We start from the raw sequence: 10,314 nt of genomic DNA, 5'->3' as shown, positions 1-10,314 counted from the left end.
TGATTTGCCTTGCGGAGGTAATGCTGCACTGTTTGGTCATGTTTCCAGTCGCCTTGCCATGATTCCTTCTTTGGATAGGTGGGACGGTAGCGTCCACCTGGCCAACATCCGGTGAAATGGCAGAGCGCCAAATTCAAATTAAATTACTATAAATATTAAACTTTCATGAAATCACAAGTGCATACATCAAAATAAAGCTTAACTTGTTGTTAATCCAGCCAAGGGTCAGATTTCCAAAAGGCTTTACGGCGAAAGCAAACCATGCGATTATCTGAGTACAGCGTCCAGCACACAAATGCATAACAAATCATTTTCAACCAGGGAGTTGCGACACGAAAAGTCAGAAATAGCGATATAATATATGCCTTACCTTTGAAGATCTTCTTCTGTTGGCACTCCAAAAGGTCTCAGTTACACACCATGAGTCGTTAATCATAAGGCATACACCTCGTCCTTCTTCTTACCAGAGAGATTTGTTTGTTTCTGTCGGCGCAATGCATGAAGAAACCGGGTGGCTGTACCAACTCTGACAAAATATCCCGAGTGAGCCATGTTTCCGTGAAACAGAGAATGTTACCATCTCTGAAAGGCAACTCGTGCCCTAATTTTGTCCACCTTGTTATCTAGAGATTGGACATTGGCGAGCAATATGCTCGGAAGCGGTGGATGGTGTGCTCGCCTTCTGAGTCTGACCAGTAGGTCAGGTCGGCCTCTGGGATAAGATCCATTGTCCAGGGTGGAGGTACGAGCAAAGGATCTGCTTCGGGAAAGATGTATTCCTGGTCTTAATGTTGGTAAGTTGTCATCGCTTTTATATCCAATAGTTCTTCCCGGCTGTATGTAATAATACTTGAGATTTCCTGGGCTAACAATGTAAGAAATAATACATAAAATAATACATAAAAAAACTAATAACTGCATAGTTTCCTAAGGACCTGAAGCGAGGCGACCATCTCTGTCAGCGCCATGTTGTCCATCCAAAACATTTAAAGGCCATTTTCTTCAAAAGCGAGGTTACGAGTTTATCAAATTTCAAAGCTTGTTCCTCAAATGCAGTGTGTTATATAGCATTTTGTAGCTCTMTGTCTCTGCTTTTATCCAATGTAAAATACACTATTTCAAATTTTGCTACATAAGACAGAATCAAGGTGGTCGGTCATGTATGCTAAGCTAAGCTAAATGTGTTACAGTGTGTAAGGGCAGTGTTTGAGTCTATAGGGTTGGTGTTGGCTTGTATGGAGGACATTTTGCATGTATGGCTTTATAAGGGGAGACATGATGTTGAGCCAAATGAGTTCAGCTCACCAGTGGGACGGACTGAATGAGAGTATTGGAGCTATAGTGGGACTGACTGAATGAGAGTATTGGAGCTATAGTGGGACTGACTGAATGGGAGTATTGACAGAGATACAATAGAAGTTAACAATACAGGGTTTTATTTAATTCTGTGAGTGGAGCACCTGTAGCACTGAAGGGACTCACCCTGTTCTGGGTTGTACTCCTCCACCGTGCTGACGAAGTGAGGTCTGGAGTAGAAGTTATGGGGGCAGGGCTGCTGGAGCCCTCCTAGACTGAAGAAGCCCCGCTCGGTGGCAGCACAGCAGGCAAAGGCTCGGCGGCTGGGGATACAGGGGTAATGCGTCCAACTCTTCATTTCCAGGTCAAAGGCCTCGAAGGCTGTGACAGGAAGCTTTCCCTGACGCCCACCTGCCAGGGAGGAGAGGGGAGGAAGGAAGGAGAAGAGGGAGAGACGGTCAAAGGGAGTGGGCAGCAGGGCATGAGAGAGAGGGAATGACAGAGAGGGAGAGATGAAAGGTCAGAATGGGTGGGAGGGATGAGAGGAGATGTGAAGAGAGAGAGAAACAGTTAGAAAAAAAGGACTAAGTGTTGGCACTCTAAAAATTAGGGGTTCAACAAGGGTTCTTCTAAGATCCTCAAAGTTCTTTGAAGAACCGTAGGGTTCATGACAATGAAACTCAGGCCACAAAAATGTTCTTCCAAGAACCCATAGGAGGTGGGGTTCATCGAGGAACCTCCTTAGTTGGGGGGGGGGGGGGGGGTTCTTGCAGGAACCTATACTGCCCAACTGAAACATTTGGATTTTAATTTAAAGACAGCAGGTGCAGGCACTTAACTGAAAAATGTAAAGATCTCCTCAATTTAAACCTCTTTGGGCTAGGGGGCAGTATTTTGACGTCCGGATGAAAAGCGTGCCCAAAGTAACTGCCTGTTACTAACAGGATATGCATAAAATGGTACATTTGGATAGAAAACACTCTGTAGCTTCTAGAACTGTAGGATAATGTATGTGAGTATAACAGAACTGTATGGCAGGCGAAACCCGAGGTCAAACCATCCCCCCCCAAAAAAAAGTTTAACCTACCACTGTTTCCAATGGCTGTCATGTTTATTATGAGGCAAATCCTCCCAGATTGCAGTTCCTAGGCTTCCCCGAGATGCAACAGTCTTTAGAAGAGTTTCAGGCTTTTTTTTGGAAAAATTGCTAGAATTTGTAGTTTTAGTGGCTCCCATTTTGGCTGTAGTTTTTTCATGCGCTGGATGAGAGCGCGTTCTTTGTTGTTTATCTCCGGTAAAGACAATAACGATTCTCCGTCTTAAATTGTATTGTTTATTTACGTATTAGGGTACCTGAGGTTTGATTATAAACCTTGTTTGACTTGTTTGGAAAAGTGTATTGGTAACGTTTGGGATTCATTTGTGTTCATTTTGAAGGAGGACACCGGTGGATTATTGAATGAAGGCGCCAGCTAAACTGAGTTTGGGGTTATAAAGAAGGACTTTATCGAAAATAGGACCATTTGTGATGTAGCTGGGACCTTTTGGAGTGCCAACAGAAGAAGATCATCAAAGGTAAGCATTTTATATATTGCTATTTCTGACTTTTGTGGCGCACCTGCCTGGTTGAAAAATGTTTTTCATGCTTTTGTATGCGGGGCGCTGTCCTCAGATAATCGATGGTGTTCTTTCACCGTAAAGCCCTTTTGAAATCTGACACAGCGGCTGGATTAACAAAAGTTAAGCTTTATTTTGATGTATGACATGTAATTTTCATGAATGTTAAATATTTCTATTTTGTTATTTGAATTTGGCGCTCTGCAATTTCACCAGATGTTGTAGAGGGGTCGCTAGCAGATCGACCTGCGCCAGAAAGGTTAAGTTAAGGTTTGTCCCTTGTATGATCTAAATTTATATTGTTTTCTGATGACACCATCTATCTTTTCATATTTGTGCCAATCTTTCTAAAACAGWAAATGGACACAACTCAATGGATATCATTCAACAAAGAGGTAAGACTATGTACTGTAGAATATAAAAATATGTTAAAGGCTAGCTGTATTGGGATGACTGAACTGCACACTTTTGTGTTTGTAGGTATATGAGGAGGCATAAAAAGGTATGTCAGTAGGTATTGGTATGTTATGCAGATCACATGAACCATCCTCCTCCCTTACCTCTTCAATGAAAATCCCACAGGCCTCTACGTTATGGACAAGGTATGTCCATAATACCGTTTTTTTCATTCATATTTACCACAAAAACCAAGGTATGAATATTGTTGAGTGCATGTTTTGTTGATCATCTGTATAATTAAACATTTTTGGATTCACAGACATCACCCTCCCTACACCTCTGAATATAACAGGAAACCTGTTCGATCACCATGCACTGTAAAATCATTCTGGCTGTGGATACGGAGAACATCAACACACCGGAGGATATGTCCATTGGACTTGGGGCTCTGCTGGGAGTTTATCTCATATTGGGATTTTCTTACTCTGCTTTGCCACTAAAATCATAATAAACACTGACAACTAAACTATTGCTGTTATTGTTTTGAATATTCATAATAATAATAATAATGGGGGGGTAATACAAATGGAACCCTAAAAGGTTCTTTGAGGATCCATTAAAAGGGGTTCTTTAAAGAACTTATAGGGGTTCCCCAACAGTTTCAACGTGAAGAACCCCTGAAGGATACTCCAGGAACCTTTTCTTTTTAGAGTGTACTTAATGGACGGTTTGAAATGATGTCCCTTTATTAGCAATGCTGATTCCATATCTGTTAGGAGCAGACAAATATCCTCGGGTGTGTTCTCAAATATAAGCTTGGCACATGGCCCAGTGAACATGCAGTACGTCCAGCGATAAATATGTGTGTATTCTGTCTCGTTCCATTGGTTTCTCCCTTTCCAACCTCTCTGGTCCTCTCTCTCTCCCTCTGTGAAAGCCCAAGGCTTTCTCTCCTCCAACTCTACTCACCAAACATGACAGCTACCCAGAAAGAGAGAGAGAGAGAGAGCGAGAGCGAGAGCGAGAGAGAGAGAGAGAGAGAGAGAGAGAGAGAGAGAGAGAGTATTTGTGTGTGTGTGTGTGTGTGTTAGTTTGTGTGTGTGTGTGCACCCCACATGCACGTACATCCTTGCGTGTGAGAGTGTGTGAGTACTGTTGAGTATTACACTTGGAGCCTGGCTGGCAGTGTGTATCGTAAAGATTATACAGCCTGTCAGTCTCTCTGCTGTTGGACCTGCAGACAGTAAAAAAAGGTCCCTATTGGAGATGGAATAAAGTTTCTATCCATGTTTGAGTTGACAGTGTCTGCACTGCAGCATGTCAGTGTCAAGTGTTTGATCAGCCTGGACATAGTGACAGTGATCCCACTGCGATCACACGCTGATTGCTGACACCGACACAAAGCCTGGTGTACTTCAGGTAATATTCATCAGGTTATATTCATGAGCATCACCTGTCATGAGAGCCAAACACGGATAGAAACTTTCTTAACTTTCTTTAACAATGAGACTATATACKYGGAGTACCGGGACCGAGTCAATGTGCAGGGGTACGAGGTAGTTGAGGTAATAATGAGACTATATACAAGGAGTACCAGTACCGAGTCAATGTGAGGTACGAGGGTAGTTGAGGTAATAATGAGACTATATACAAGGAGTACCGGTACCGAGGCAATGTGCAGGGCTACGAGGTAGTTGAGGTAATAATGAGACTATATACAAGGAGTACCGGTACCGAGGCAATGTGCAGGGGTACGAGGTAGTTGAGGTAATACTGTACATACACGTAGGTAAAGGTAAAAGTGACTATGCAATCAGGATATATAATAAACAGAGTAGCAGAAGCGTATGTGAAGATTGAGAAAGCGTTTGAAAGTGTGTCTATCTGTGTGTGATTGTGTGTGTGTGTGTGTGTGGCGTCAATATGCATGTGTGTGTTTTGTGTGTGTGAGCGTATGTAGTGTGTCTGTGTATGTGTGTGTTAGAGTGTCAGTGTAGAGGTTGTGAGTTTGGTCTAGTGAGTGTTCTTAGAGCCAGTGCAAGACACGCAGTGCAAATAAAAAGGGGGTCAATGTAAATAGTCCAGGTGGCCATTTGATTAATTGTTCAGCAGTCTAATGACTTTTGAGGGTAGAAGCTGTTAAGGAGCCTTTTGGTCCTAGARTTGGCACTCAGGTACTGCTTGTCGTGCGGTAGCAGAGAGAACAGTCAATGACTTGGATGGCTGGAGTCTTTGATCATTTTTGTCTGTGACATTGCCTGGTATKGAGGTTCTGTATGGCGGGCAACTCGGCCCCAGTGATGTACTACCCTCTGTAACGCCTTACGATCGAATGCCAAACAGTTGCCATACCAAGCGGTGGCACAGCCAGTCAAGAMGCTTTCAATGGTGCAGCTGTAGAACTTTTTGAGGATCTGTMAGGCGTTGTCGTACCCTCTTCATGACTGGGTTGGTGTGTGTGGACCATGATAATTCCTTTGTGATGTGGACACTGAGGAACMTGAAGCTCTACGCCCGCTCCACTACAGCCCTGTCGATGMGYATGGGGGCTCGGCCCTCTGTTTCCTGTAGTCCACTATCAGCTCCTTTGTTCTGCTGACGTTGAGGGAGAGGTTGTTGTCCTGGCACCACAACGCCAGGTCTCTGACCTCTTCCCTATAGGCTGTCTCATCGTTGTCTATGATCAGGCCTACCACCGTCCTGTTGTCATCAAACTTAATGATGGTGGTGGAGTCATGCGCAGCCACGCAGTCATGGGTGAACAGGGAGTACAGTAAGGGACTAAGCATGGCCTCCTGAGGGGCCCCTGTGTTGAGGGTCAGCGTGGCAGATGTGTTGTTGCCTACCCTTAGCATCTGGGGGTGGCCCGTCAGGAAGTCCAGGATCCAGTTGCAGAGGGAGGTGTTCAGTCTCAAGGTCCTGAGCTTAGTGATGCGATTGGAGGGCACTATGGTGTTGAACACTGAGCTGTAGTCAGTGACCAGCATTCTCATGTGGGTGTTTCTTTTGTCCAAGTGGGAAAGGGTAGTGTGGAATGCAATAGATTGCGTCACTGTGGATCTGCTGGGAGGGGCCATGCGAATTGGAGTGGGTCCAGGGTGTCTGGGATGTTGGTGTTGATGTGAGCCATGATCAGCCTTTCAAAGCATTTCATGGCTACAGATGAGAGTGCTATGGGACCATAGTCATTCAGACAGATTACCTTGGCGTTCTTGGGCACAGGGACTATGGTGGTCTGCTTGAAACATGTTGGTATTACAGACTGGGTCAAGGAGAGGTTGAAAAATGTCAGTGAAGACACTTGCCAGCTGGTCAGTGCATGCTCGGAGTATGCATCCTTGTAATCTGTCRGGTCCTGTGGCCTTGTGAATGTTAACCTGTTTAAAGGTCTCACCTTTAGCTCTACGGAGAGCGTGATCACACAGTCGTCCGGAACAGCTGGTGCCGGAACAGCATAGAAGGTATTTTGCTCATCTGGTAGGCTCGCTTCACTGGACAGTTCGTGGCTGAGTTTTCCTTTGTAATCCATGATAATGTAAGGGGAATTTTCATGTTTGTGATTTTCTTATAACTAATTTCTGTGTTCTATTCATGTGCTGTTCTATAAACCAATTTCTGTGTTRATGCAGGTGGTTGACTGAACAAATCCTCCTCTTATCAGTAGCAGCTAGATAGACCACGGCACCACTCGGGAGGTCCTAAGGCACTGCATCACAGCGCTTGAGGTGTCATTACAGACCCGGGTTTGATCCCAGGCTGTGTCACAACTGGCCGTGACTGGGAGTCCCATAGGGTGGTGCACAATTGGCCCAGCGTCATCCGGGTTAGGGGAGGGTTTGGCCGGGGGGGGGGGCTTTACTTGGCTCATCGCGACTTCTTGTGGCGGGCCGTGCACCTGCAGGCTGACTGCGGGTCATCAGTTGAACGGTGTTTCATCCGACACGTAATTGGATCGCCATTGGATATCACGAAATTGGTGAGAAAAAGGGGGTAAACATTTTTTGTTATAAAAATAGCAGCTAGATTTATATTTTCCATGTCCTTGATCACTCACGACTCAGAGAAACAGGATAMGACAGTTCTTCAGATCACGTTGATAGGATGGTCTTGAAAAGAGCTTGTCCAGTGATTGCACATCCACCAATAGAATGGAGGGTAGAGACGGTTTATCCACTTGCCGACGTAGCCTCGTCAGTAGTGCTGAGCGATTACATTACATTCGTTTTATTTGATGAATTTATTATTTTATTCCAAGTCATCCTTTCATCTCTACAGAGCTGCTGCCTCTGCTGTCTGACAAAATCACTATTTTGTATTTCTTCAAAGTAAATAAGGKATACTTTTATGACTGCTAAAAAGCAACTATCAATCACTGTGATCATGTATTTTCAGGTAGAGATACGTGGCGAAACAACAGCTGCTCTCTATATCCCCTCAGCATCAAGAACTCTTCCATAACAAGAGTAAAAGAAACACAGACCGGACAAGTAGATGCGCAATGGATTGTGGTCATTGTAGTTAATTACCAGGTTGTACGTGTTAAACTACATCGCACAGTTCAGGCTGGATCGGATTGATCTCTAGAGAAACTGTGCAATGTGCGCATTGAGCTCACAGGAAAAAAACGAACGAAATCGAATTCTAATAATTGAACTGATGTCAGTCAATTGGTTGTTTAAATACCGAAAAATTACAAAAATGTTGGTTAAATCACTGGGCGGCAGGTAGCCTAGTGGTTAGAGCTGGACTCAGTACCCCTAATTCCCTTGGCTTATGCACTTTGCTGTGTGAGGAACTAACAGTCTGACAGGCTGAAATACAGTCCCATTCGCAAGCAATATCATTCTAAAAACCATTTACATTTTATGACAGTTCTATTCACGTTAGTTATCTGGCATACTAACGCTTGAGCAGCAATATTATCCTGCCTGTACAGTAAAGTGTTTGTTTTACATTAAATCATAAGAGTTTCTAAATTGCACTGTAAATAGGAACAAGTGCATCAAGGTGTACTTCTGTCCACATTTTGAACAGAGCATCCTTTCCCCACACTTCCAGAAGGGAGAAATTGATATTGATGGGAAGAAGTGTGTGTGGTGGTGATTAGTGTACAGAACACTTCTCCAGACAGATTTAGATTTTTTTTGACCAGTAGCATTTAGTTTGACCCTGATAGACTATTGTACCTCCAGTTGCTTAACAAACAACATGAATAAAATAATTACCCTCATCCCTCAATTGATCCCTGTAATGTGATTCTGCAGCATAAGCCTGCTAGCTAGCAAGCCATTTATCTATGTGACTGGAGACCAGCAGGRAGCCAGACAGGCAGCCAGTAATACAGGAACACCAGATAGATGTACCAGCCCTGGATAGAAYTATGAGGTTATAGTGTCCTGCTGGCGATGGACTTCACTCATGAATATTCATAAGAGCACAACTTTTGAAACATGTTTTTCTCCTACACAGTCATATATTTAGGTATATGTCTCCGCTCCTACTCAGTGAAGGCTGTAGGCCACAGCTGCAGTGCAGGTACCAGTGAATGAATGTGAATGATTGCCTATGAATTTCATCTGTTCTTGTGACATATTAATAATTAATAATCAGATTGATCATGTTTGCTCGGGGACTCAGAGAACAGATCTACAGAAGTGAAGGACACGGTCTCACGGTCNGTTTCTGTCGCTGCTAACGCTGCTAGCGCTGCCTCAGTGGCCATGTTGCTATGGTTACCACCAGTAAACAGTTAGAGCTAGACGTTAAGCTAACTGACCGATTTGAATTTGGCTAGCTACCACGATGAAGATTGGTCTTTTAACTCACTCTCTGTCAATTTTTTCCTCCTTTGTTGATCTTCAGTTGTACAATTTGATTACCTATACATTTTTTGCTAATTGAATCGTGTCAATCTCGCTCTTAACAAACAAAAAGTTATAACAAGTCAGGAGCTGTTCCTCTGCATGACTTCTCTCTCTCTCTCTCTCTCTCTCTCTCTCTCTCTCTTCTCTTCTCTTCTCTTCTCTTCTCTTCTCTTCTCTTCTCTTCTCTTCTCCTCTCTCCTCTCTCTCTCGTGTGTGTAGACCGTGAGATGGAGATGGGCCCTCCCCAGACCTCTTAGCTAGAGAGAGTGTGTGTGTTCGTGTACATGTGCTGTACGTGCAACCATATTTGAATGTGTGTGCGGTACGACAGAGTGTACATGTGGAGTGTGTGGCCGTAGGGCAGATATAACCAGAGTGGCACACATTGGGGGTGTGGGGGGATGGGGGCGTGACCTACCCAGCACGTAAATCTTGTTGCCTCTCAGGAAGGAGGTGGCTCCGTAGCGAGGCGTGGGCATGGAGGTCAAGGCCTGCCATTGGTCCTTCTCCGGCTCGTAGACCCTCACTAGCGCCTGGGGCGTAGTGTCAGCTGCCATCCCTCCCAGCGCATACACCTTCCCATCTGACAGAGAAGAAAGAGAGAGAGAGAGAGAGAGAGAGAGAGGGGAGAGAAAGGGGGAGAGAGAGAGAGAGAGGGGAGAGAGAGGGGAGATAGAGAGAAAAGGGGGGGGGAGAGAGAGAGAGAGAGTCAGAAATGTCTCAGATTGAACAAAAGAGTGGGCGTAATTTCATCAGCTCCCAATTCCATTATCCAAAGTGTTGATAGAATAAAATGGAACAACCACATGTCAGCCTTAATGCCACTGCACTTCCTGTCAGATACCGAGGAGAGAGACAACCACGTCGGCCTTAATGGCACTGCACTTCCTGTCAGATACCGAGGAGAGAGACAACCACATGCCGGCCTTAATGCCACTGCACTTCCTGTCAGATACCGAGGAGAGAGACACACGTTGACACTCACTGCAGAGTGTCTGGAAATAGATGGATGGATGGATGGATGAATGGAAGAGTGGGTATATTTATGATTATAAACTGGATGGTTCAAGCCCTGAATGCTGATTGGTTGAAAGCCGAGGCATATCAGAGATATACCACCGCTAAGGGCTGTGTCCAG

General features: G+C 44.6%; 1 protein-coding gene across 1 annotated transcript in view; it reads right to left on the bottom strand.

Annotated features, from left to right (window-relative positions):
• The window catches only part of LOC111976833 (kelch domain-containing protein 8B), a 57,841-nt gene extending 48,086 nt beyond the window's left edge, over nucleotides 1–9,755 (bottom strand). Inside the window, exons 1-2 of the mRNA XM_024005987.2 lie at nucleotides 9,595–9,755; nucleotides 1,483–1,707 (exon numbers count right to left, since the gene is read on the bottom strand). Of these exons, the coding sequence (XP_023861755.1) occupies nucleotides 1,483–1,707; nucleotides 9,595–9,733 (364 nt within the window). The 5' untranslated portion in view covers nucleotides 9,734–9,755. The remainder of the gene's footprint in view (nucleotides 1–1,482; nucleotides 1,708–9,594) is intronic.
• Between the last annotated feature and the right edge of the window lie 559 nt (nucleotides 9,756–10,314).

The sequence above is a fragment of the Salvelinus sp. IW2-2015 genome, linkage group LG17, assembly GCF_002910315.2.
Source record: "Salvelinus sp. IW2-2015 linkage group LG17, ASM291031v2, whole genome shotgun sequence".
Lineage (NCBI taxonomy): Eukaryota > Metazoa > Chordata > Actinopteri > Salmoniformes > Salmonidae > Salvelinus > Salvelinus sp. IW2-2015.
Note: the sequence above shows the minus strand (reverse complement) of the source record. Positions and strands in the feature narration are given on the sequence as shown.